Genomic DNA, 27,094 nt, shown 5'->3' with positions numbered 1-27,094 from the left:
TTTCCTGTCCTCCAAAGCCATGTGTGCTGTGGGTCTGGGGTGCCCTGGGCATGTGTGAAGGGGAATGGTGAGTCTGGCCCCATGGACAGCCTTCTGCCCTGTCCCCTCCTGCCCACCCTGGCTCCTGCATTGCCTCCTGATGGAGGTTCAGATAAATCCAACCTTCCTCCTTCTTGCTGGTGCAGGGAGGAGAGCAGAGCACCATCTCTCCTCTGCCCCCATTTTCCCTCTCGTCAGGGGCAGGTGACTCCATGGAGTCCCCCAGGGGGGATGACAGCACTGGGTGCTCTGGAGGTCAGGAATGGAGGGACAGCTGTGGCAGCACCCAGAGCGGCCATGCAGGGCATGGGGCTGGGTACTGATTCCATCCCGGCCTGGGGGCAGCTTTTCCCCCTATTCTGCCTGGCACCCGAGGGCAGGAGGAGCGCAGGGCCTCTCCTGGGGACGGTGCCCAAGGGGGGACTGTCCTGCGGCGGCTCCGCCTGCCTACGCCCGCTTATAAAGGAGGAGGAAGAGGGGGAGGATGCTCCAGGCACCGGACCAGAGCACCGAGGGCAGCCGGACACCGGGAGTGAGTGAGTGTGGGCACGGGGGGAGAGGGGAAAGAGGGGAAAGGGGAGCCTTTGCCTTGGGGGATGTCCCCTCATCCTGTCTGTCCCTTTTTCACCCAGCCACGAGTGTCCCCCAGCCCGGGTGCTGGAGCAGGGCAGTGGAGTGCCAGCCCCTTCCCAGCGCTGTGCAGACTGCAGTCAAGCCCTTCCTAGCTCAGTTTGGGAAGGGCAGGGGGTTTCCAAGTGAGTCCCGTTTCCTTGAGGTCCCCTTGGGCACCCTCAAGGGTGGGAACTGAGATCGCAGCCGGTACCCCCTCGTGCCCTCTCCACTCTGCACTAGGGATTTTGGGGGACAGGATGGGACCTCCACGAGGTGCAGGAGTGATGCTGAAGAAAATCCCAGCACCAGTGAGCACATGCCTCTGGTGCTGGAAAGGCTGTTCCTGTCCCTCCTGCCTGCCTTTGCTCCTGTCCTTGCCCCTCCTGCCTGCCCCATCCCAGCCCGGCTGTTCATCCAGCCCGGCTGGCAAAGACAGTTCCTCTCTACCAAAGTTCCAGGCTTTTTATTCTCCTCCCTCTTCATTTTTATTTCTTGGGTTTAAAGCCGAAAGCACAGTTTCCCTTTGGCAGCCCTAGTCTCTCCAGTAAAATCCCTGCCCAAACTCACACGGAAATTGCTACGGAATAATAACAAGGGCTGAAAAAGTCCCGCCGCGTTCCCCTTCACCGAGCTTTGTTTGCTCTGATTTATTGCCACCGAACGTTGAAACTTCGGGGCTCTCCCTTCCTGGGCAGGCGGGTTTGGCACGAGCCGTGTTTCCAGAGCTGGGAACGGCCCCACCCCCGTTCTGGGATGCAGGATGCGTCTCCAGGACAAGGTGCCCCCAGGCCCCTCGGGCATTGCGACATTGGGACGTGTCTGAGCAGGCAAAAGTTGGAGGCATTTCCCTATCGCCCTGCTGGGCCACTTGTAGGGCGAGTATGCCTGGTCTCAGAGCTGCTTACTCAGGCTGGCAACCACTCCAGCGCTGCTGGTGGCCACAGCGGGGATGAGTTTGGGACTAAAGGAGGGAAGTTATCTCAAAAGGAGCCGCAGGCTCAGCGTCGGGGTTGGGCTGGGCCGTTTTGCGAACTGCGACTGCCTTCCTGTAAATGCTCCGCTGAGGAAGGGACGGCTGGACCTCGCTGGGCAGAGACCCAGCTTGGCACAGCCCCACGAGCAGAGAAATGCTGCTTGCACAAGCCTGGGCACGGGCAGGCTCGGGGAGCCGGAGGGAAGGGTATGGGGCTGCCAGACCCCTTTGTTCCTCAGCAGGAACCCGGCAGAAGCAGGGCAGAGCCTGCCCCTGGCTGGCTCCAAGCCTTACCCCGTGGGATGCTGGCAGGCCCGGGATGCTGGGGCACACCTCGGCATAACCACATCCCGCTGGGAGAGGTGCTGGGTGGGCCAGGCTGGAGCAGCCCGGCTCGGCGCCTTCCCGGCCCGCAGGAGCAGGGCTGTGCTGACTTGGCAGCAGCAGTGTGAAAGTTGCTCAGGACAGGGTTTGGCCGGCTCTGCCGTCCGCCTCCCCCGGCCAAGGGTCAGCTGGCATCGCCTCTTCATGGGGCCCTGGGATTCACAGCCTGGCCCAGGGACAGCAGGGACAGTCCGGACCCGCTTCCTGCCCAACCCTCCCCTGAGATCCAGGCTGCTGCATCCTTCACCATCTCCTGTTGCTGGCTGAAGTCCTCGATATCCTTGGCTGGAGGGTGAGAGGTGCTGAATCCCCACGTACGTGTTGTGTGCGGGCAGGAAACACGTGCAGCACAATTAGAACAAATGCTTCGTAAGCATTAATTAGACTTGGGGCTGGGCTGGGCTCTAGGGGATGCTGCCAAGCCCCCCAGCCCTGCAGCCATTGCTGTCCTGATGGGCACTGGGGGCTGAGCTGTGGCAGCTCTGCAGACGGCCGGGACGTGCTGTGTCGTGCCAGAGCAAGGCATTGAGCTGTGCCTCTGCCCCAGCCGGGCGCCTGCGCCTGAGCCCCGGCTCCCCAGCACTGCAGGACACGTGCAGAGAGTGGGGCAGGCTGTGCTGGGGCTGCCAGCACAGAGAACAGGTAAGAGCAAAACAGCCCTCCTAAGCTGCCCTGGACTCCTCCGTTGTCCAGCCACCCCTGGGTGCACAGGTTGGTTCACAGGCAGGGTGTCCACCCTGGCTGAGAGCCACAGCCTGGCCGTGGTCACAGTGCTGTGGCTTTTCCTCTTGCCCCCAGCCCTGACCTGGCTCCCTGCAGCCTGGGAGGGCTCTTATTTCAGCTGATCCTTGCCGATGGCTGCAGTAAGGGGCTGGTGGCATCATGATCCCCTTTTCCTTTGCTTTGACAGCACCATGGCTCAGTCCAAGGGCACAGTGGTCCTTGCCTACAGCGGGGGGCTCGACACCTCCTGTATTCTGGTGTGGCTGAAGGAGCAGGGCTACGACGTTGTCGCCTACCTGGTGAGCTCTGGGCTGAGCCCTGTCCTAGGAACTGGGGCTGTGGGTGGAGGGGGTGCTGGGCCATTGGTCTGTGGGGGTTTGGGTGAGCAATGGGGGTCCTGGTGCATGTGTGTGGCTGTGGTGGTGACCCTGCTCACACTGGTTAACCATGGCCCAGCTCACTGCTGCTCTGCTGAGCTGCCAGCCCTGTGTGGCACAGCCTGTCCCTGACAGCTAATGACCCTCTGCTAATGAAGGCAGGGAATCAGGGCAGAGCCAAGGGGCTTGGCAGAGGGAGGCACGGCCCTGAGATATCCACCTCAGGGGGTGGAACTCCCCTCCTACCCATCCTGGGTGTCCTCAAGCCCAGCCACCACGGGTTCTGTCATGCCTTGCATGATACCCTGTGCCAAACTGGGCTTATACTGGGTTTTGTGGTCTGGTTTCATACAGAGTCTTTTTTTTTTTTTTTTTTTAACTGTTTTTCAGGCCAACATCGGGCAGAAGGAAGATTTCGAGGCAGCACGAAAGAAAGCTGTGGCACTGGGGGCCAAGAAGGTAAAGATGTCCCTTCCCTTCCTCCCCACCATGGGGATGAGCCCTGGGGTCTCACACACCCCAGAGAGGGGACCGTGCCAATAAGAAATCCCTTCTCCAGAGATTTTCCCCCAAAGCCTTTCAGCAACACTTAGGAAAAGGGACGCAAAGAGACTTTTCACTGCGCTGTCCCTAAAACTCCAGAGGAGTGCGTTTCCCCCGTAGCGACCCTTCCATCAGGAATGTCCCTCTGCTGGCAGGTTTACATCGAGGACGTCAGCAGGGAGTTCGTGGAGAAGTTCATCTGGCCGGCAGTTCAGGCCAACGCTCTCTATGAGGATCGGTACCTGCTGGGCACGGCCCTGGCACGGCCCTGCATCGCCCACAAGCTCGTGGAGATCGCCCAGCGTGAGGGAGCCCAGTACGTGGCCCACGGGGCCACGGGCAAGGTGAGGCGGGACATGGGCAGGGATGGCTCCAGGTGCTTGGATGAGGGAGCTGGTCAGTCCGCAGGCCAAGTTTGGGTGCCAGGAGGGGTGCACAGGGTGTTTTGTGGGTGCTTTGCAGGGTCTGTGCAAAAATCAACCGTGTTTCGACACTTCCTTCTCACTTCTGGGATTTCTGTGCCCAATTTCGGTTCCGTCTCGCTGTTGGGAAGGTTGGAGTCACAGCTGAACGCTGTTCCTGGCAGCAATTTCAAAATGCTGAGGCTTCCCGGGCCAGGAAGAGAGTGAGCCAGCACAACCCGGCATGGCTAGGGGTGTCTTGGAATAGGTGCGACTGTCCCTATTCCTGTCCCCAGTTCTGGCTCTCCCGGTCCCTATCCCGGCTGTGCCAGTCCCTATCCCGGTTGTTCCCGTCCCTGTCCCCATTCCTGTCCCTATCCCGGCTGTCCCTGTCCCCATCCCCGCTGGCCGCAGGGAGGACACTTTGCCGCTAGAGGCAGCCAGAGACCGTGGAAAAGGGATGCTCGGGGCCAGCCCCTTCCTGGAGAGGGAGAATCCCCCTCGGGGAGCGTGGTGGGACCTGCGAGACGTGACCGTGGTGACCCCCGGCACCTCCAGCCGCTGCCCAGTCCGGGGTGGAGACACCTGGGGCAGGTGAGGGCTCAGTGGGTGAACCCAGGACCTGCCGAGTGCCTCCTTCTCCTCTTCCCACAGCCTTTGCCTTGGGGTCAGGCGAGGCGACTCCCTGGGGGGATCGCAGTAGGTTTGGGGGTCCCCACAGTGGGGACTCTGCTAGAAGGGGGATTTTAAAAGCAGCCAGGAGGATGCCGAGGGACTTGCCAGTACCTAGGGGATGGGGCAGAGGGGCAGCTGGGGGCGACATGACCAGAATAACTTTCTCTCCTGCTTCAGTCGGGTCCCTGCACCCTTTTCTCTCCATCTCATCCTTCCCCAGCGGGCCTTTCTTGAAAGCTCCTGCTCAAAGGTGCCCTGGGTAGCACATCCCCAATGCGATGGTGTCCCCTGTGCTCCCAGGTGTCACCAGCCGTCCCTGCTGGCAGGGACACCCTCGGTGGCCGCACTCCCCAAGCCATTAAGCCGCGGGCACAGGCAGGGACTGACTGCGAGTAACTCGACCCGGCTGCGGATCTTAAATGGGACCATCTGGGTGTCCCCGCTGCCGGAGCAGATGGACACGTTTTGGGCCCGTGAGGGAAATGAGTGCTCTGCTGGATGTACTTGCCTGTGTGTAATAGTCCCTCGGGAATTCCCAGCCCGGGTGTAAATGTATCCTCCAGGCCGATGGGAGGGAAGTGGGGGTCCTTACGCCCTTTGGTGAGGGTGGATATAGGTTTCAGTGAGTGCTATTCCCTTGGAAGTGCTCCAATAATTCCCATCCTTCCTACTGCTCCTTGCCCCTTCCCAGCTACCTGGACTCATTAGTGGGACCTAATCAGCAAGGGCCAGTTAAGGTAAAAGGAGGTTCTGAGCTATTTAATTATGAGCTGCTACATCCATCCCTCTGCTCACTGTGGTCTTACCCTCACCTTGCCCTCTTCCTTCTTTGTCCTTTGATGTCTTTGGGGGAAAAAATATCCAGATCTGGTTTAAACACAGCTATCAGGAACTACAGAAAGTGGCTCTCCAGCTGTGGAGAGGGACCAGGAATGCTCCCATGGGACAGAGGATCCTTGGCTTTGTGCCCAAGGTTTGCAATATCACCAGGGAGCTGTGGCTGGAGCCAAGCAGCTCCTCAGGGGCTGTATGCTTGTATTGTCACACCTCGGGGTGGGGTGACCCCTCAGCATCTCTTATTCGTGTTTCAGGGCAATGATCAAGTTCGGTTCGAGCTCAGCTGCTATGCCCTGTGTCCCAAGATCAAGGTAAGGCACTCAAACCCCTCCCCTGCCTCCCCACTGCCAGGCTCCTGGCCCTCTGCAGCTGGTGGGAATTCTGTTTTAACACCGATGCAAACGGCCCTGCCTCACTTTTAACAAGCCACCAGCTGCACGCAGCGACGTTTTGGCATTTCAGGGGGCTATAATGATCCTTAATTGACCTATTTTTTACCCCAAACACCACGAGGCCACAGAGGAGACAGTACCAAGGCAGCTGCTGGATAATCGATGCTGCCTGTTTCCCTTTTGCATCCAGTGCCTGGTTAGGGTCGGGGTTTGGTTTACTCCCACCTTGTGCTGGGAGATTAAATTTCAGCTGGGGGACCAACACCTTGTGGGTCTTGGCTCCCTTGGCTCGCAGGGGCAGAGGGAGCCCAGGGGCTACAGGAGGGCAGGGGTTTCTCATCTCTTGCCCTCCTGCCAGGTTGTTGCACCGTGGAGGCTGCCCGAGTTTTACCAGCGTTTCCCTGGACGCCGTGAGCTGATGGATTATGCCAAGGTAGGAGCTGGTGTGGGGTAGCCACAAGATGCTCAGGGCAGCCAAAGGTGCTCAGAGTGGCTATGAAAGCTCAGGGTGGCCGTGGGATTCTTGGAGTGACTGTGGGATGCTCAGGGTCACCACGGGATGCTTACCATGGCTTGGTGGGTGACAGCAGCACAACATCCCTGCAGCATCACTTAGGAGCCTCCTGGTCAGGGTTTTCCCCCACCCCCTTCCTCTATTTTTTTTTCCTCTTTCCTTTCTGAAAGCCCTGTAATTACCTGTCTATTAATTGTAACCCACTTTCCAAGGAAATGGGTCCCAGCTCCCTGACTTGTGTAACAGACAAAGCAAATACATTCACCTTTGTTGTCCCTTCCTTTTTGAAGTACAAGTTACAATAAAACATGTTAGAAGTTTTGCATCAGGTTTTTATGTGCCCACCAGGGTACCTTTCTTTTTTAGCGACTTCATGGAAATGCTTGACAACTCGGCTCAATCAATCAAAAGGGAAAAGTCAGCTCTGTGCATAAACCAGAAAATTGCTGCAGTTTTTAAATAGCTGCCATCGAAGCTGCCTGGGTAATCTCTGGGAAGGCAAGATGTGGAGCTGGAGGGATGTGGCATGGGGTGAGGAGCCCTCTGAGCCCATTAGGGTCGCCGGGAGAGAGCAGCGTGTTGAGGATTGTGTTTGCCATCTGCCGTTGTATTATGAAGGGGAGAGTTTACGAGAGCTTTCCATATGTTGCCAAACAAATTGTCAAATAGGGGAGTTATTAAGAGCGCCGTGGTTTTATTATATGGAAAATGGAACATGTGTTTTGGGTTTGGGGGTTTTGTTTGGTTGTGGGGATTGTTTTGTTTGTTTGGAAGGAAGGGAAAAGGGGAATCAAATGGATTGAGGCCCCATTCCAAGAGCAAAATGTTGTGGGGTGAGGGTTTAAGTACTTCTCAGTCTTAGGTTATCTGTTATAAAAAAGAAAAAGGTGGTTTCCCTTCTTTTTCATCCTTAAGAGAGGGAGATGCATAGCCAGGACCTTTGAGCACATATATGTGCTCACCTTGGTGCTGGGGGAATTAGAAAATTATGATGTTTGGGGCTCCACTGGTGCCAGGGAAAGTGAGGCTCTGTTCCACTGTGGCACAGTTCTTTCCATGGATTTGCTGCCCAGGGGCTGAAGCCAGCCTTGCTCTGGCAGCAAATCTGTGCCAGTGGCTGCTTCCTTCTCACACACCTTAATGAGAACAGCCAAGCTCTCCTGGACGCTGCTCCAGGATTAGCCTTGCCACAGACAGAGCCAGGAGGGACAGAAGCTGAGAACACAATCCCTCTCTGTCCCTGGCACCTTTGGCTCCAGCAAAGGGTGCCTAGGCTCTGTAGATATGAGGTCTGGACTTGGAGGTTCCCCTTTGAAATAGGGTAAGGATGGGTTGGGGAGCATTGGCTTCCCCAGCTGCCAGGAGGAGGCAGAGGCAGGAGAGGGCTGGCAGGTCAGCTCAAGATCACTGGGTAGTCAGGTCTGAAAGATGGATTTGTACACCCCAGGTGAGATGGGTGTGCCAGTGGTGGGTCTCTTCTTCCAAATACAAGATAGGATAAGAGGAAATGGCCTTAAGGTGTGCCAGAGGAGGTCTAGACTGGATAATGGGGGATCCCAGCAGGCCCTATGCTGGAATTATGTTGGGGAGCCAGCAAATCAGAACCCATGAGCCTGAGGCTATGTCCCCCCAGGAGCAGGGCTGAGTCAGTCCCTCTGCAGCATTAGATCTCAGAACCTTGCTCCCATCTCAGGTGATGGTTTGAGGGCTGTGATGCAACAACCACAAGCATTTCCTCGCCCTATTCCTGACAAACAAGAAATGCCCACTCAGCCCCTGTTCCTCTGTCCCCAGCTGAGCCCTGGGCTGATGTCCCTGCTGTGGTGACACTGAAACGCCAGAGCTGTCCAGCAGTGCACGGGCTGTACAGACACATCAAGGCTCAGTGGGAGCTGCTGTCCCCATCCCTGGCTTGCCGTGGCCATCCCACAGCTGGCACATTGTGGCTCGGTGTCCTGGCAGGGTGGGCAAGGTCCCCACTGGCTCCAGCAGTTTTCAGCCTGCTGCCATCACCTCTCCTGCTAATTCCCCCACGTATTCACCTCATCTTCACAGGCAATTTCCCCTATTGAAATGTCAGTGGATAAATGAGCATGCTGGTGACCTTGTTAGGGAGCCGGGCTCAGTGCTGCACATTTTGCTGGGGAGGCAGCTGGTGTGGGGCCACACGTCCCTGGGCATGGCATGCTCGAGGTGCCCAGGCTCAGAGGGACACTGCCACCTGCTTGGGGCATATCTGCTTCACCGTGTGTTTGCACGAGGCTGTGAGGATGTGTTGCTGTCCCCTCATGACGGAGCATTAGTCCTCTTTAAGCTGTTGAGCATCCTGTGGATTTGGGGACTCGGATCTCTGTGTCACCTCCCCTTGCTGAGAAGCCTGGCTGGGGGAATCATAGAATCATGGGACATCTTGAATTGGGAGGGACCCCCAGGGTCATCGAGTTCAGCTCCTGACCTTGCAAATAACACCCCACCACACACCTGAGAGCATTGCACCATCCTGGCCCTGAGCCTAGGAAAAGCAGACAACATCTCTGCTGGTGTCCCCATCTCTGGGGGTCAGGGGGTGCTCTGGGGCCCCTTCTCAGCCTGTGACAGGGCTGGGATGACCGTTCTCCCCAACGCCACACTGTGTCCCTGATGGCCCTGCTGAAGTGGCCCTTGTGGTGGGAGCTGATGTTGTTCGGGGTCAGGGACATGGGAATCCACCTTGCTATGTGCTGCCCTGCTGGTGGCCATGGGCTGTGCCTTTGTTTTTGGGGCTGGTCCTGCTGGGAACCAGCATCGATGAGGGCTGGCTTTCCCTGCAGGCTGTCTTACCCCCACTCCCTTTCCTGGCAGAAACATGGGATCCCAGTGCCTGTGACACCTCAGACGCCCTGGAGCATGGATGAGAACCTAATGCACATCAGGTGAGGAGCTGGGCAGGTGGGGAGCTCCTATGAGATGAGGATCTGGGATCTGGTCCCCTCCAACCTACATGTCCAGAGCAGCTTTTTGCACATCTGCTGTCCCAGGCTGCCCCACCACATGGTGACCATGGGTGACACCAAATCCTCCATCCTCCCTTTCTATCTAGTTGTCCACATTCCAAGTGGCAGCATTGATCTCCTGCACTCTCCTAAGCCTGGCTCTCCTCTCAGGGTTGCTGCTAAAATGCTCTGGAAATCCATAACAAATCCTTATGTCCGTCCTCACGGGGTGGGTGGGAGCGGGGGTCTCGTCCCGGTGGGTTTTGGGGTTGCAAGTTGCAGATGCTGCAGTGACTTCTCTCTCCTTCCCTGCCTGCTGCAGCTACGAAGCCGGGATCCTGGAGAACCCCAAGGTAATCGATCACGGCAGCCACGGGGCCGGGGGCGTCTCGTGTCTTTGCAGCCTAATTGGAAATTTCACGGCGGGGCCGTCCGTGTGTGCGGGGAGGCTCCGCCGCGGCCCCTCCGCCTCCCCCGGCACGTTAATTGAATAGGGGAAGGGACAGCTCCAGGGTGACACCGGAGGGGACAATGTCGCGGGGCCGCAATAAAGGAGCAATTAGAGAGGCGCGGTGCTGCTGCGGCAGTGAGAGCTGGTGGCGGGTGGCAGAGGTTCAGGGTGTCCCCTGAAGCAGTGTGGGAAAACCTCGCGTTGGGTGGGTGGTGTTGGAGACCCTGTGGGCACCCATGGGGTCACCAGCTCTGGCTACCAACAGGGACTTGCTGCCAGGCGCTGCCGGTGACAGCGCCGCATCTCGGGCCACTCCGAACCCATCTCGGGCCACTCCGAGCCGTGCTCGTGGTCCTGCTGGCCCTGCCTGCGCTGTTCATGCTCCAGCGGGTCACCAGCGCCCGGCCGCTGTTCAAACTATCCATCAGCCCTAATTCGACAGCCCGGGCAGAGGAGGGGAAGGCAGGCGGGCAGGGAGAGGGAGCGGCGCCGCTGGAGCTCCGTGCCCGCAGCCGCTCCCGCAGCGGGGCTGACGCGTGCCTGCGGCGGGCCGAGAGGAAGAGGAAGGTGGAGAGGGGATCCTGCTGCTCCTCGGTGCCCTCCGGGGTGTCTGTGGGCTTTGCAGAGCCCGGTTCCCGTGGCGTCTCCTCCTCACGGACAGTGGCTGGCACCGGGGTGGGTGCTCAGGTCTTCAGCTGAAAGTGGCGCGGGACTGACCCGCACCCATCCTGACCCTCCTGTCGCACCCAGCTCCTCTCCTCTCCTCCCTCGCTCCCCAGGCTCTGCCAAGCCCGTTCCCTTCCCAAATCCAGCCTGGAAAATGGGGCTGACCAGTGCCCTGACCCCATCCCCGAGCATCCCCTGCTCGGGCACCTCACGCTGTGGCAGTCCTGGAGCGCGGTGTCGCTGCTGTCACTGTCGCTGCTGTCACTGTTGCTGCTGTCCCCTTCCCGGCCCGGGAAGTGGTGCTGGGCACAAGGTGGCCCTGGCAAGATCCGGGGTGCCAGGCACGGCGGGCTCCCCTCCCCAAACCCCCGGGACCTGCCAAACGCAGGGATTTGAAAGCAGATGGTTGAGCTATTTTCTGCCTCTGTGAGGCCCGATTGAAGGGCAATGAGGCAGCTAATGTGGAGAAAGATAGAAATTTACTTGCTTTAACTTCATATGGCACTCTGAAAGAGTTCATTCAGTCCCGGGCACAACAATATCAGCCGGATGAATAAACCATTTGCGGCATCGATAGCTCTGCATCATGGTTTACTTCATGGACCATTTGCTTCCAATTTCTTCTCTTCTTGCCCCGTTTTTCTTGCTTCTTTCTTCCCCCCTCCCTCTCTCGCTTTCCACACACTCTTCCTTTTTTTTTTCCTTTCTTTCCCCCCCTTTTTTTTCCTCTCTCCCCTTTAAAGATGACATTGCAGGACTAGCCCCCCTGCTGGGAGGGATAAATAGAAGGCATTGATACACTGCAACAAACTATTTGTCATTTGAACTGTGCTTTTAGGAGAGAGAATAAAAAGAGGACAGACTCACACCGTAATGATGGAATGCAAGCCAAATGTCACTTTTATTTCTATTTAGTTATTTTATTTAATAGGGGTTTTCATAGTTGGCTCGGAAAATTGGAAACTACCTGACTTTGACTTCCAATGTTTAGTAAAGAGTTTTTAATACTTTCCAGTATTTTTTCTCCCACCCCCTTCCACCTTTTCCTTTTGAACTCAAAGTTTTTCATCATCTCTCACAGGTTCATCTAGTTAATAAGTGTGATCAGGGCTAGGAAAGGCCAGACGATGTAAAATTGAAATCCACAGCCCGTGTAATCTGTGCGTGGGGGCACGGGAAAGATGCGCCTGCCTGCCTTAAAACGAGGGAAAGGGGCAAAAATGACATAAAATGGGAACTGAGGAGGGGTTGGCAGCAGTGAGTGCTTGGGTAGCTATGTCTGTATTCCCAGGATCTGGCTGTGGTTGGTGTTGGGATGTGCACCCCGAGGTTTGGGGTGAGGTAAGGGGTCCCCCCCAGTGTGGAGGGTGGGATGGGGTGCTTGCAGCTGTGTGGGGTTCCCTCAGGTGCTGGAGGGGATCCAGCAAATGTAAATACATTTCGACAAAAATTAATGGAAGTTTTCACTAAAATTCTTACTGCCTGTCTGGAAAAATTTTAGATGAAAACTTCTGTAGAGAAATTAATTTTTACCTTTATAAAGCTTAATTATTATTATTTTATTTTTTTTTTAGAGCAATAACTTTTGGTTGACTTATTATGGGGCTTTTTTTCTTAACTTGCTTTATACATTTTCATTTTTTTTTCCTTGCTGGAAAGCAAGAGAAGGGAGGAACAGGGACATTTAAAGGTCCCATCCATCCCAAACTATTCTATAATTTGATGAAGTGAGCACAAGAACTGTGCTTTAAAATGGAAATTAGGAACAGGGAGAGCGTGGGCCAGGCATTGGGTGGGTGGGTGCAGGCAGGGACCCCCTGCCCGGAGATACCCGGACCTCCAGCATTGTCCAGCTGTGTTTAGTGGGGAAATGCCAGTTTGCCACCTTTTTAAAAGGTGCAGTTTGACTCTTCACGGTGCTGCCCGTGCCCTGGGTTCTCTGTGCCTCCATTCCCCCTCCACCTCCTGGAGCTGCTGCTGGGTGGGGAGTCCCTCTGGAGGCAGGAGTTTACAAACACAGATCTGAAAGTATTTTGGGGTCAGCCTGTGCAGTCGCATCATGGGTGAGTGCTGAGGGGCCACGTGAAATTGCAAAGCATTTGCTCTCCGGGACGGAAAGCTTTTTTATATTACATTTCCCGCCCCCCCTCTCCCCCTTTCCCCGCTTCTTCTGGCACGCACTTCAATTGCAGCAATTCACCATCGGCACCCGAGCCTCTGCTGGCCTGGCTCTGATGGAGATAAGATGCCTCTTCCCTATAAATCTCAGAAAAAAAAAAATATACATAAAGGTTGATGTGCTCTGAAATGGGTTTTTGCTTTGCTGCTCTATTTTCCCCCGTGTGTATTAACCCCGGGGACACCATGAAAGAGCCGGTGTGCCGGGAGCACCTGCTGGGGTCAGGGCTCCTCATTAGTTTTTTCGGTCAGTGCCGAATAAGCCCGGCCGCGGTGCGGGGATGTGCGGGCACCCTCCCGCCCCGCCGCTCGCTGCCAGCGTCCTGCTTTTCCCTGCCTGACTTGCTTCTCCGCAGCCATCCCGCCTCCAGCTGTGGGGGCGTTGGAGGAAAAGATGAGATCAAGTTGAGGGGAAAAATTGGCTGATTCTGCCAACCCCTTTGTTCCCGGGGCCCCCGGTAAGCGTCGGTGCTGTGCAGGGCTGCTCCTGCGCTTTGGGATGGGGGATGCACCCCTGGCAGGGGGATGCGCTTTGGGATGGGGGATGCACCCCGGGCAGGGGGATGCGCTTTGGGATGGGGGATGCACTCCGGCGTTGGGGCTGCCAGCAGTGTTGGCCATGGCAATGCCACTGACTGTCCCTCTTCTCTCCCTCTCCCTGCAGAACCAGGCTCCTCCGGGGCTCTACACCAAGACCTGTGATCCGGCCAACTCTCCCGACACCCCAGACGTGCTGGAGATCAAGTTTGAGCGGGGTAAGAGCCCTCCTTGCTGCCTTGTCCCTGGTCCCCCAAGACAAGCCCCACTTCCCAGGCGGGACTGGGATTCCTGGCAGCTGGGAGCATCCCCAGGGTGGGGGCAGATGGGTGAGCCCTGACTCGTGACATTAGGGCTGAGGATGGTGCTTGCAGCACCCCAGGGCTCTTTGAGGTGTGCAGGGGGTCTGGTTAGATCTCGGGGGCTTTCTGGGACCTCTGAGAGTGGAAAGGAGTCTGAGCCCCCTCACCTGCCAGCAAGGGGCAGTGGGCACAGGGGCCCTCTCCTGCAGGTGGCTCTGAGGGCATGCAGGTGATGCTGGCCAGTGTAACAGCTGGGGAGACACTCGGCAGGATTTGGCTAGTGATGCTGCCATGAAGGAGGCAGGACACTCAGCAGGATTTGGCTACCATGAAGGAGACAGCGATGCTCTGTCGCATCCCTGGGGACACACGTCAGGGCCCAGTCCCAGAGCCAGCACTGAGGAGGGGACACTGGGCAGCAGCTCCACCTCTGCCAGGCACGGCCATCCCCGTGCCACCATCCATCCTGGCAGCAGTGGCGAGCCCAGCACAGGCTGGGGGGAGCCCCTGCTGGGAGGGGACACCCCCTCCCCACCGCCAGCCTCCCTGCTCCATTATAATGATCCCCCTGCAAGGAGCAGCCCCCCTCCCGGCAGCCCATTCAGCCCCTAGTTAATTTATTTGAAGTTTTAATCTAATTATTAACTATTTCAAAGGCTAAGCAGCTTTCAGCAACAACAGCCCCGACAACGTCGGCTCTTCGCCGAGCGGACCCCGGCCAATATCCCGGCGGAGGATGCGGAGAGAAAGAGCCGGGGCGAGGGGAGGGCGCAGGGTGGGGGGGCCCACGCCGAGAAGCAGCTTAAGGTTCATTATTGCCGCGAGTTTACATTTAATAGCAATTTACAACTGAGTTTATAAACCCCTGGAAAATAGGGGGTTTAAAGGGGGGGCAGAGGGGGGGAGCTGACAGCCCCCATCACTAGACAGGGCTCTTGCGGGCGCCTATATAATAAAGGCTAGAAAGGGAGGCATTGAGGCTGATTGGCAACTGATAGTGCGTTAAATGGTAATGAGGAGGGCAGATGGAGGGGGGATTAGCCTCCAACTCCGCACCGCTTTTCTTTGTGGGCCCCGCAGCCCCCTTGTCAGCTTCCTAATACATTTATTGCTCATTTCACACCGCTAAAGAAAAATGCCTCTTTCTATTCAGCATCCCCCCCCCCACCACCACCACCACCACCCCGCTCTGCTTTGCTCCTGCCCGGTGCCCTTAATTTTTTTTTTTTTTTTTTTTTTAAAGGGGGGAAAAGAAAGAAAAGGTGCAATAATTAATTCATGGCGGGGAGCACCCCGCCGCGGGGTGCGTGTGTGTGCGTGTGCAAGCAGGCGAGCCCCGGTGTGGGGGTTCCCCCCAGACACCCCCCCATGCACACATTTGTCACTCTGTCCCCCCTCCCCGGCAAGGGCTGGTGGGACAGAAGGTGCTGTGCTGTAAGACAATTGCGGAGCGTGAAATTCAATTAGTTAAGGGCCTGGTTGCAATTTCACAGGCCCTAAAAAAAAAGAGAGGGAGGAGAGAGAGGAAAAGGGGGGGTGACGTTTTTATGGCCTTTTTTATTTATTTATTTCGCTCCTCTCCCGAGGTGGGTCCCCCTCCCCCTCGCACCAGCTTGGATATGCCTTTTTAAGAAGTTATTTAGAGTTCATATCTGTCACATCTATTTAACGCCCACGGGATGATGTTCCGGGGGGATCCTGACACCGGCTGATCCTGCCCATCCTCTCTCCCCGCCTCTGCAGGTGTCCCAGTGAAGGTCACCAACACTGGGGATGGAGCCACTCGTTCCTCGGCCCTGGAGCTCTTTGTGTACCTGAACGACATCGCGTGAGTGCCACCGTGTCCGGCTGGCAGAGGGGACAAGGGCAGCGTCCCCGGGGTACCCAGCGTGGGGTGGAAGCAGGGTGGACAGCAGGCATGTCCTGGTGAGCCCAGGGACGGTCCCAGTTGTACCATAAATGCCAGCAAGCAGAGCTGGGCACCACGGCCAGGAGCAGGAGGGTACAAATACCCCAGGGTTTTGCTCACAGGTCCTCTGGGCTGCCCGTGTGCCCCAGCTGCCCTGCCCAGTGGCCTTTGCTTCTTGTGCCAGCTCAGTCCTGGACCCTCTGCTCTGACATCTTGCCTCATCCTATCTCCCCAAGAGGGCTCAGTGTCCTTTTTGTGTGGAAAGTTGACTTTTTTGGGGCATGGAGACTAGCTGGCCAGGTTCATTGCTCTTTTCTATTCCTGTCTCCACAGTAGCAGCTCCTTTGGGGTTTTCTTTCCTGTGCCACCCCATGCTCAGTTTCTGCTGTTGCTGGCACAGACCCATTCTCTGGAGTTTTCCCAAAATACTGCAGCACCCATGAGGGCACCCACTCCTTCAAGTGCCACCCAGTCCCTGGCCACCCTCCTCTGTGCCTCTGCCTTTATCGTCCTGGTAGTGAATGGGAATGAACTTTTCCACTTAGTTCACTTTTTAAATGGTTAATAAGCGGTTTTAAAATTACTTTGGGAATATAACTGTGTCCTGTCTCCTTGCCCAGTTTATTTTCCAGTGGCCTAAGTGCCATGGCCGCCTGCTGGTGGCCCCAGTGACAAGTGAGAGACTGGTGGAGAGAATGATCCATTTCTTTGTCACCTGTCTTATCTGAGGTCTCTCCTCATGGTCAGCAGTGCTGCTCAGGGGCTGGCCTGCTGTCATTTGGGTTTTTTCCCCATTGTCCACCCCTCTTGACCCACCTTTCACAGCCACCTGTGGGGCTGGGACTGCTGCAACCTCCCTTCTCCTCACAGGGGCAAGCATGGTGTTGGGCGCATTGACATCGTGGAGAATCGCTTCGTTGGCATGAAATCCAGAGGTGAGCCTGCCCTGCCCTGAAAAGACAAAAAAAAAAGGGAAAAACATGGTGGGATATTATGGGTGCTCAGTAATCCTGGGGTGCTTTGGTTCGGGTCACACCAGCAGCTCTCAACCTTTCCCTCCCCATCAGCTTTTGGCAGAGATTTCCCCATGGCAGGGACTCCTTGCTGGTCTCTAATGACAGCAGGTGCCCACCCACTGCCACTGCTGGCACCAGCCCGGGGGTCCCAGTGCCTCCAGGTGAGACCTGTCCCCACAGAAAACACACCTGGCTGGGGGCCTGTGTGGGGATATGGTCCTGGAAGATCCTGCATGGTGCCAGACTCCCCAATACCTGTACAAACGACAGGAAGTTGATGCAAGTTTTTTTGTTGTTTTGTTTTGTTTTGTTTTTTAAAAACAAATATTTGATTTATCTACACATTTTTGAGTCCATGTCTCCCAGTATTGATCTTCCATTGGGATCAATTTTATTAGAAACCTCTGGAGGCAGAGAGCTGCCCTATGCAAAACTAAGTAAGGAGGTGGCTCAGCATCATTTCCCAACTCCTTGCTCCAACTCTTTTGTTTTAAATCTCATTAATAGTTAATTAAATGCTTCCTTTCTTTAAACTTGCCCTCTGTGCAGGACAACAGCAAATATTTTGGTAAGACTAAGCCTGCGGTGTTCCTCCCCACCACAGGGCAAGAAACAAAACCCCAAATCATTTGATCTGAGTTTCAATAATCAAATTAAAACCAAAAGAAGGAAGAAAAAACCCCAACCCTGACCCACACACTGCAGCCTGCGCATTTGCATGCAGGATGCTGAGTAATTTGTCAAAATCTATTTTATTTTTTTAAGAGCCACTGACACGCTCTAGTGACCCTTCCAGCATTTAATAATTTCTCTAAACCCCATTTAACTGTCACGTCTGTCTCCTGTGTGACATCGCCGAGCGATCGCTGCCGTGTTTGTGTGCCGGGGGGCCTGGGGACAGCACTGCGGGGACGAGACCTTGGGGTGGCTCCCGCCTTGCTTTGAGCAGGATCCTACCCCTGGTTGGTTTCTTGGGATTAAGAGAAACCTCCCAGAAATCTGCTCTGCGAGGTGTGAGAGATGGAGAGCTGGGATGGGAGCAGGCGGGAACAGGAGGGTGCTCTGGGCACCTGCTCTCTCCCAGGGTTTTGGGGTGCAGAGCAGCTCAGGGTGACCCCACCACTGCCTGGAGCATTTTGGACCCCAAAATGGATTTAGGGTCAATGGTGCAGGAGATGGGAGCTGGGCTCGGACGATACAATCCTTTAAACCCCAACAGTGTGCGGTTGCCCCGCAGATTTGGGGTTCTGCAGGGGAAACTGAGGCACGGGCAGCAGCATGGCCAGAGCCTTCCCTGTGGTGGAGGTGACAGCGAAGGTGCCTCCTCTCCCTCATTCCCCTGTCCCGGGAAGTCAGAGAAGAGGAAAAATTCATTTGCATTGATTTTTACTAAGCTCCTAATTGAACTTCGTTAAGGCTTTAATGGGCGAGGGGCGCACGGAACGCGCTCGCAGCAGCCTTTTAAGCCCTATTAACTCGGTTTTGCCGTATTTGTTTTAGTGGGAGGAGGGTGGCTAATGACAGGGTGCTGGGGAGAGCCGCTCGGGGGGCACGGCTGGGCCGGGGGCTGCGGGCTGCAGCGGGGCACGGCCCTGCCGCTGCCTCCCTTTCACATCCTCATTATCAAATTATCTTTTTAACTCCGAAGGGGGGCTAATTAAGTGAAGTAAATGAAATCAGTGGGGAGGAAGAGGGAAGGAGGGGGACGGCCGCTGCCAAAAGCCGAGCGCCGCTGTCGGCTGGGGCTTTTCCTCCCCTTGGCTTTCTTCTCCTTTTTCCCTTTCCTTCTCTGGATGCGCTGAGCTGATGGAGGAGGAAAGTGGAAAAACTCTTCCCTGCAAGGAACACTTACCAAGCCAAACTCGGCCTCCAGGCTCAGCCTCAGCCCTGGAGCAGGGGTAGAAATTTGGGCAGCATTTCCCCATGGGCAGAGCATTGCCGTGTCCTTCTCCTCGGGAAGGCATCACATCCCTTCCTGTCCCGCGGATGACGTCGGGAGTGACAGCCTGCACTCAGCACTGCGAAATTGCTCGGATGGAGGTGAAGTGACAGCCGAGGTTACAAATTAGAAAATTTTAAGTAGCGGCAGCTGTCTCCTTCGCTGCCTCCCTCCATGTCCCCCCTGCTCCGGTCCCCCCTTCCTTAGCAGTAATTATGGGGTGATTGAAGCATCGTTGGGCTGCAGTGCTGACACCTCTGTCTTTTTCCTGTAAACATGGGGAGATGAAAATAGACACTTGGAGATGCTGCGGGTGTCACTTTGAAGGTGTCTCTTGTCTCCTCGGCAGTGGCGTGGCTGTCAGCTGCCCTCCCCTCTGCCCCAGCTGACACGCTCTGGTCCTGCCTCCCAGCACTCACAGAGGGGCAGGAGCTGGGGGTCAAGGCACGTACCCAAATCTTCAGCCCGAACTGGCTTTAACATCTCCTAAGGGGAAGGAGAGGGAATATTAATTGTGTTAGTGGTGGGCTCAGCTCCACAGACAGGGGCTGGAGGGGACAAAGAGCTGCTCGCTGTGTCCCTGTGTCACTGCTGTGCCCACGGGACAGCTGGGGCTTGGTGTTAACTTGGCTGTCTGCTCCCACAGCCCTGAGGAAATGGATGTTTGGTGAACACCTGGGCTGCACCATCGTTGGGGTGGCTGGACAGGAGGGGTTGGCTGTCCTTTGGGACAGTCAGATCTGTGCCTGTAGGATGCTGAAGTCATGGACACTGCTTGGGTTGAGGTCTGATGGAAGAGGCTTGGGCTGCTCTGCTTGTGGCTCCTGCTGTACCTGTGGGACTGTGGCCACACTGGCACAGGACATGCTGAGCCTGTGCCACTCTCCAGGGCACTGAGAGAGCAGATCCTGGTGAAGCTCTAAGCCCTGTGGTCTCCTCTCCTGGGGCTGGGGCTGGTTGGGGACACATCTCTTTCAGTGGAGACAATTTCCTACAGGGTTCCTTTGTGCCCTCTGCCATTCCCATAGCAGATGCCCAGCACTGGGGAGGGACCATCCCCGTAGGCAGGGAGGGGACAGGGACATGCTGGTGGAGCAGCCCTGGCTGTGGACATGTTACAGCCTTTCCCATCACGTATTTACTGCCAGACCAGCTCAGCATTTCCCTACAATATTTCCACCTGCATCCAACGTGGACGGGAGAACGTACGGCCATACTCGTATTTAAACACCAAACAACCACATCATGCACAAAACAAGCCCTGAACGGCTGGAACAAAGGAGCAGCTTGCCAAAACAATTAAGCATCCTCCATCCCCAGCTCTTGTGCAACGGTAGGGGGGGCAGCAAGAAGGGACTGGGGGGGCCCTGCCAACCCCAAAGGAGGTTGCCCTCCCAGCCCCCAGGTAGCCTCATTGCTTCCCAGCGGATGCACGGGGCCCTTTCTCGGCAGCCGAGGGGAGAGGAGGGTATTTCAGGCCCTGCGCTCCCCATGCCTGTGCCCCGCTCGTTCTGTTAATTACAGGTTTTCAGCCGCAGACCGTTGGGCACGGATGGGTGGGGGGATCGGTTCCCAAACCCTGTCATTTAGCCTCGTCAGAGTGCCTCTTCAAAGAGGGGAATCTAGAAATTTTCTCCGCAAGGTGCGGAGTGGACTGTCTCGGCCCCAGCATGAATATAATGACAGATGCATTTTACAGCGAGCTGAGACTGAATGCGCTCGACCACGGCTCCTTCTGTCAGCCAAGTCATTATTTTTTGTCATTTGCTGACAGTTTTGGTCTCATTCGTTTCTCTCTCTTTTTCTGCTTTTCCCCCTGCCTGGAAAAATGGCTAGGTATCTATGAGACCCCAGCAGGAACGATCCTATACCATGCGCATTTAGATATCGAGGCCTTCACCATGGACCGGGAAGTGCGGAAAATCAAGCAGGGACTCTCCCTGAAATTCTCAGAGCTGGTGTACAACGGTAGGTACAGTGCAGCCCTGCCACAGCATCATCCTCCCAGCCTCCTTCCTCATCCTCCCTCCTTGCTGCTGGAGGCTGCAGGTCCCAGTGGTTGTAAAATTGAGGTGTGGGTTTTGAGGCTGTTCCTGGGGAGAAAGGTGGGTTTGGGCTGACAAAACCCCACGCTGAGCCTGCTTTCCTGCCGAGGGAGCTGCCTGCCTGCCTTTGGGAGGCAATGCCATATTCCATCAGGGTTTGCTCGTGGCATCTCTCCCAGCCCAGTGCCACCACTTCATCCCAACCAGCACATTCTGATGTCATTCACCATCCTTTTGCCCTCTCTCATGTCACCTTTCCCCAGCTCTCACCCCCAACCCCTTCCACCTCTGCTTTTTCTTCTGTACACTGGGATATGGGACACCCAAACTTTAAACTTCAAACCCTGCCAGGGCGTTTGAAGCTGGAGAGCTGTCCCTGTGCCCTGGCAATGTGGCACAGGGGACTCTGGAGGGATGGAGGGTCCTTGGCTGTGCTATGTGGTGCACAGCCCACACAGGGGCACTGCGGGTTGGGGCTCCTGGTCTGGGACAGGACAGCCCTGTCTGGAGAGGGCTGGGAGCTGTAAGGAACGAGGGGATACTGGCTCACCCCTGTGTCCTTCCTCCTGTGAAGCAGCCACAGCACCAGATCCAGGGCTGAGTTTGAGGGGTCGCAGCTCAGCGTTTCCCCTGTGCCACAGGGAGCAGATCCCTGGCCTGGCACCCTGAAACCAGCACTGCCCTGGGGTGGATCCACCCCAACCCAGTCTCTGGCACTAAGCTGAGGAAGTAGGATTAGCCCAAAATGCCCTAAGTGGGCTCAGAACCCCACTGCCCCCACCGAGGTGCTCAGCTCAGAGCTGTCATCCCTGGAGGTCTCACACCACGGAGATTCCTGCCCCTTGGCCAAACATTTGTCATTTACAGGCCCTGATTTCTCAGCCTCCCAGCTTCTCCTCCCATCACTTTTCAGGAGTTTCTAACTACAGGGGATGATTCCTATGGGTTCTTCCATGGGAAGATAGCCTGGAAATAACGTGATCCAGGTTATATTTATAATCCAGTAGGACTGGCTCAGGTTTTCTCCCCTGCACTTTCTTTTCCAGTGCTTGTAACCCTCCCCTCCAAGGACATTCCCTCTTGCATCTTCCTCAGCAACTGGCATTTAATGCCTGAGCCCGTTTGCGGCTTAAATTATATTTTAGGGCCCTGACAGGGGCTGCAGGAGCCTTTTTCACCTTCCTCTTGGATCATAGCCCCTGTCCTCATTCATTCTCTGGAGCCACTCTTGCCTCTGGCCATTTTTATTAGACTTTGACCTGGGCTGCCTTTCTTTTGACTATATATTCTTTTTTTTTTTTTTAGTTCAGGCATAAACCTGTTTGTTTGTTTATTCCTAACCACTGGCTTGTTGTGAAGCCACCAGGTTCAAAAGCCACTCAAGGAATCACAGTTTAAATTCTCCCTCCCCACATCTGCCAGGCAGAGGCTGCAGTTTCCCTGGCTCCACGTGTTGAATCCCCAGGGAATTTCCAGCTTGGTCCTAAACTTCTCTGCCAGCCAATCCCGAATCCAAGGAACAACCCCAACAGGGTGCAATAAGCACCCGTGGGTCCCCGTGCCGTGCCGGAGGCCAGGCTTTCAAGCTCACCTTCCTTTAACACCTCATTATTGCAGCCAGTCCAGTTTTAAGGAGAATTAGTGTTTATCTTCCCCCTGTTCCTATTGATCCCATTGTGGAGGGGTGGCTTTGAAGCCAGTTCCCTCCTTTCCAGGTGCGGAAATGCCATTGTCCCCCTGCCTGCGCCGTGATTAGGGCAGGATGGTGGGAAGGTCATTAAGGGGGATCGCTTCCAGTGTCTGCAGTGGGGGGTCGGGAGGGGGAGATGCTTCCTCCCACCTGGAGCTGTCAGAGTCAGGATTTAAGCAGCTGGTTATTATTTTAATGTGTCTGGGGTTTATTTTTTGCAGGGATTTTTTACATCAGTCCTGCTATTTGAAGAGTTGTACTTGGAGGGTGGGTACCAAGAAAAGGAGTGTATTTGCCTGGAGCCGGGGCTCCTACAGGCATGGCAGTGCTGATTTCAGGGAAAGGGTCCCCAGGTTCCCCCTGGGATGGAGCAGCTGAGGGGGGTCAGTCCAGGGAAGTGGGTTTGGTGTGAGGGGCTGCAGGGCCATGGTGCTGTGCCTTGGAGCAGGGCCACACAGACCCGGGGACAAGGCTGCAGGATACAGCCCTGCTCAGGGGCTGGTGAGGCCAAACAACAAAAGAAATTGTTTGTTTCTTTAATGGCTTCGGCCCCAGAGCCCAGCTGGGAAGGGAAAGGTGAGAGGGCACCGGTGTGAGATGGGAGAGATAAAACCGGGGATGACCGAGGGCGCTGAATGGGCTCTTTCTTTCCCCACCTCTATCTCCTTCTACATCTCCCAGGCTTTATTCCAGGTCTCCGAGGAGTCCCTGGCTAATAACTCTGCTTAGGGACAGGAGGGCCACGGCCCCTCCGTGCACCTGCAATGCCAACAGCTGCTCCCCCAGGATGTGTTTTGGGGGGCTGTGGTGTGACTGCACATCACCCCAACACCCAGCCTGGGCTTCAGCTCCGGGCATTGGGGCTGCCAGGGGCTGCTGTCCCCACTGGAGCCAGGGCAGGAGTAGGCTGGAGTTTTAGATGGAGTTTTCTGGGGTGCCAGCACTGGTTCCCTGTGTCCCACCAGCTCCTCGTGCTGGGACATCAGAGGGGACAAGTCCAACTTCACCACAAGCAGCAACAAGGACAAGCTGAGCCTCTCTGACCTTGTGGGGCTGGGAATGTGGAGAGCCCACTTGAGGCTGCTGAGACACCTGTGTCCCAAAGCACAGCCCCAGTGTCAGCCCAGCTGTGTGATTTGGGGAGAGCACTCTGCTCTGCATCCCTCTGGGATGGGGAATGGGAGCTCCTGGGGTGACTGCCCCCCTGGGAACCCCCATTGCTGAGGGGGTTTCCCTTCCCAGAGCTGCTGGGGGTGAGGTATTCCTGTAGGGCTGCATCACCCTGAGCACAGTCCACAGGCTGGACTTGGCCCTTTGGGGCAGACCCCTTCTTGGGGGGCTGGGAGCTGATCCCCCCCCCATTTCTGTGTCCATCTGTCTCCACCTGGCCCTCCCAAGATGCTGGGTTTTGAGTGGCTATTTCATATCTACTTAACAAATCTTTTTGTTTGCGTGGTCACCCCTGCCCAGCAGAGCTGGAACAAGGCCCCATGGCCTGCTTCTAGTTTGTTCCATCCTCTTCTCCCAGTGGGAACCTGAGGGCCATCAAAGGGAAGGGAAACACGGGAGGTCTCCACCCCTCGTGGCTCAGCATCTCACTTCCTCTCCCAGTCCTGCAATTGCATCCCTTCCCCTGGAAATTACCCAGGGTCTGCCTTGTAAGACTTAGCCTGGGGACCACCCTAGGATGCCCTGGGGTCCCAGGCCGCTCTGGCCTTCCCCAGGCTCCTTGCTGATCCCATCTCGTGTCTCAGGTTTCTGGCACAGCCCTGAGTGTGAGTTTGTGCGGGAGTGCATCGGGCGCTCGCAGGAGCCCGTGGTGGGCACCGTGCGCCTCTCTGTCTTCAAGGGCCAGGTCTACATCCTGGGCAGGGAGTCCCCACGGTCACTCTACAACGAGGAGCTGGTCAGGTGAGCGGGGCTTGGGAGCCAGGGTGGGCAGGAGTGGTGACAGTGAGCATCGCATCCCACCGCATCCCACCGCATCCCACCGCATCCCACCGCATCCCACCGCATCCCATCCCATCCCATCCCATCCCATCCCATCCCATCCCATCCCATCCCATCCCATCCCATCCCATCCCATCCCATCCCATCCCATCCCATCCCATTCCATTCCCAGTAGCACAAGTGACACCGTGGGCCCAGCCCAGCACCTGGCTGAAGCACGAGCCATGTTTTCAAATCAATGTTGTTTTTTTTCCCCCCTCTGACTTTTCCCTTTTTCTTCGTGTTGTTTTCTCGCTTGCTCGCTCCCCCCTCAGCCCTCCCTCAACTCCTTTCAATCTCTGTAAACACTTTATAAGCCATAAATACACCCGAATGAGTTTAGATCAGTCGGAGTCAAATTATCTTCTCTCTTTCTCTTCTCTGGCTTTTTTTCCTCCCTTCCCTCCCCCTCAAAATCAACAGCTCCCAATAATCCGTCCCAACCCTTCATTATGCTTCACACTCTCACTTGGAGAGATTAAATGAATAAAGTATTAAAAAAAAAAAAGAAAAAAAAGAGGGAAGAAAAAAAAGGAGGATAGAGGGGGGTGGGACGGAGGAAAAAGAGAGAGGGAGAGAAAAGCAGGGGCACTTATTCTCCCTGCGTCTCCATCCATTTTCCTTTTCTTTTTGATTTCTACATCGCTGGTTTGAAAGCCTTTGAGTGACGGCGTCACAGGAACTCGAGAGAAAGATGTGAGAGGCAGAGCTGTGTGGAAATGCCTCTGCACAGTAGGTAGAAAGTAACGTAATTATAGAGCAGGTCAGAACCACTCGAATGAGCAAAAATAAAAGCACAGAGGTTTTTCTGTAGCCCGTCAGGGGAGGTAAAATCGTTGTAAACTCTTTTTTTTTCTTTTTTTTTTTTTTTCTTCTTTATTTCCCTTCACTTCCTCCTTTAGGGTTTGTGGTTTCTGGGAAATGAGCTGTGTGTTTTGGGGATGTAGGAAACTGTTGGAGTTGGGATTCAGTGGGTGGCTGCTGCCTTGGGAAAGGGGATGTGCTCAGTGTTGCTCAGAGGAATCGGCTGCCAGGTCCATAAACCCCCACACCAGTGTGAGGTTGCCCCTGCCCAGAGCCCTGCTCATGCTAGGGGCAGTGTCCCCTGCCCAGGACCCCATCCCTGTCCTAGAGCTTGCCATGGCACAGCCATACCTGCAGGATTACTCTGAACAGGATGAACATCCTGGGCACGGGGAGGAAGGGTGATGATGATGCACATGAGGAGCCAAGGAGGGAAATTTGGGGCTGTGTGGAGCCTGGGCACGGCTGCTCCTGAGCCGTGTGCCCCTTCCCCAGGCAGGGACCTGAGCCCCCACAGCCACCAGGGCATGAGGGGACAGCAGCAGCCGAGAGCAGCCAGCTCTGGGGTCCCCCACAATTCTCCCTTCCCAAAGGCAGCCCCAGTTCCCCCCGGAATGCCATGGCAGTGACAGTGCCTTTCCCTCTGCAGCATGAACGTGCAAGGGGACTACGAGCCTGCCGACGCCACCGGCTTCATCAACATCAACTCGCTCAGGTCTGTGGGGTCCAGGGGGACCCTCCCCAGCACCCCGGGGCTCTTCCCTTTCCTCACTCAGGCTCTGGGGGTGAGCCAAGCTCCCCCTGAACAGTGGGGTGCTACCAGCACCCCCCCCCAGTACCAGCCCTGTTTAATTGCAGCCTTCCCCAGCACAGCCAGCCTCGTTCTTTTACTTATTTCTCAGACCCCTCCCAACTCCAGGGCTGGAAAACACGCTGCATTTACATAATGGGCTCTTAATTTTTCCTTTGCCTGTTAACTGCTTTGTTCGCCCCGATCCTCCGTGTCCCCCCGACTCCTCTAAGATTAATTACATTATCTCGTAAGGGGAAAAAAAAATAATTAAACTGTACAAGCCTTAACAAACGCCTGCTCTTCACGCCCCCTCATTCTGCTTAAATTAATTGAAAGGAAATGTGTGTTCTTACTGTTAATTTACAATTAATTTTTTTTTTTTTAAATCCCGGTTTCCAGGCTGAAGGAATATCATCGTCTCCAGAGCAAGGTCACCGTAAAGCAGGATGAATAGCAATCAATCGCACGCGAGCCTCCCGCTCCCCTTTCTAATTTCTCTAAGAAGTAGCACTAATTGTGGTGGCAATTTGTAATTGTAACTCGTCTCCCTGGAGCGGAGTGGCGGCGGAGGTGACGGCTTTGTTACGGGGCTGCAAGTGAAATGCAATCAGGGGGGGAAAAAAAAAAAAAAAAAGGAGGTTTGTCCATCGGAAGAGAAGTGGGGAAAGAAATAAACCCCCAGCCACGCGCGGGGTCCGGCATTGAGAGCCGGGCTTTATTCCTGCCTCATTTGTTTGCTCCCCTGGCCCAGCGCTTCCCCCAGCCCGGCTTTGTGGAGTTGGGAATGGATTAAGTGGCTGCGAAGGACGTGGGGGGTTGGTGGTACCTTGTGGGGAAGGTGGGGAGCGAGGGACGTCGGAGCGGGATGCAGGGATGAGCTGGGTGCTTAAGGGTTAATGGGGTTTGATCCTTCCTGCTGCATCTTGGTGAGTTTTAAAGAGCAGACTCGGGAAAGACGAAAGACGAAAAAGCAGGAAATATCCTGTGCTGGTGTGGCAGGAGGTGAGGGGGAAAGGAGTGCTGGCTCCGGGCTGGGCAGTGCCCGGAGGGGTGCAGGTCCCTGTGCTCCCCATGCTCAGGCTGCACACCTGGCTGGGAGGCAGGGATGGCTCAGCGAGGAAAACCTGTGCTGGAGACAGAGGGAAAGAGGAAAGGGCTGGATTTCCCGACCATGCAAACACTCGGGATGTGCTGATGCTCAACACTGCAGAGACTGGGGCAGGACATGGTTTGGGATGTTCCCAGGACAGGAGCAGAGATGCTCCCTGGAACTGGGATGCACCAACCACGCTGCTTCCTGTGGTACCCAGGCTGACAGCAGGGAGCTGGGCAG

General features: G+C 55.8%; 1 protein-coding gene across 2 annotated transcripts; it reads left to right on the top strand.

Moving 5' to 3' along the window:
• Positions 1 to 496: 496 nt before the first annotated feature.
• Positions 497 to 26,479, top strand: ASS1 (argininosuccinate synthase 1). 2 transcript variants are annotated; one of them, XM_014873316.2, is made up of 15 exons: positions 497 to 575; positions 2,919 to 3,030; positions 3,499 to 3,567; positions 3,807 to 3,995; positions 5,819 to 5,875; positions 6,315 to 6,389; positions 9,312 to 9,382; positions 9,765 to 9,795; positions 13,402 to 13,492; positions 15,320 to 15,404; positions 16,356 to 16,420; positions 20,277 to 20,408; positions 23,930 to 24,086; positions 25,618 to 25,683; positions 26,161 to 26,479. In XM_014873316.2, exons 2-15 carry the CDS (start codon positions 2,923 to 2,925, stop codon positions 26,213 to 26,215), a joined length of 1,251 nt encoding a protein of 416 aa, XP_014728802.2. In that variant the 5' UTR covers positions 497 to 575; positions 2,919 to 2,922; the 3' UTR covers positions 26,216 to 26,479. The 2 variants fall into 2 exon arrangements, with proteins under 2 accessions (XP_014728802.2, XP_014728801.2); XM_014873315.2 differs by having other exon boundaries at positions 535 to 571.
• The last annotated feature ends 615 nt before the right edge of the window (positions 26,480 to 27,094 follow it).

This window comes from Sturnus vulgaris, chromosome 22 (assembly GCF_052056855.1).
Source record: "Sturnus vulgaris isolate bStuVul1 chromosome 22, bStuVul1.hap1, whole genome shotgun sequence".
Taxonomy (NCBI): Eukaryota; Metazoa; Chordata; class Aves; order Passeriformes; family Sturnidae; genus Sturnus; species Sturnus vulgaris.
This window is presented reverse-complemented; position numbering and strand designations above follow the sequence as displayed.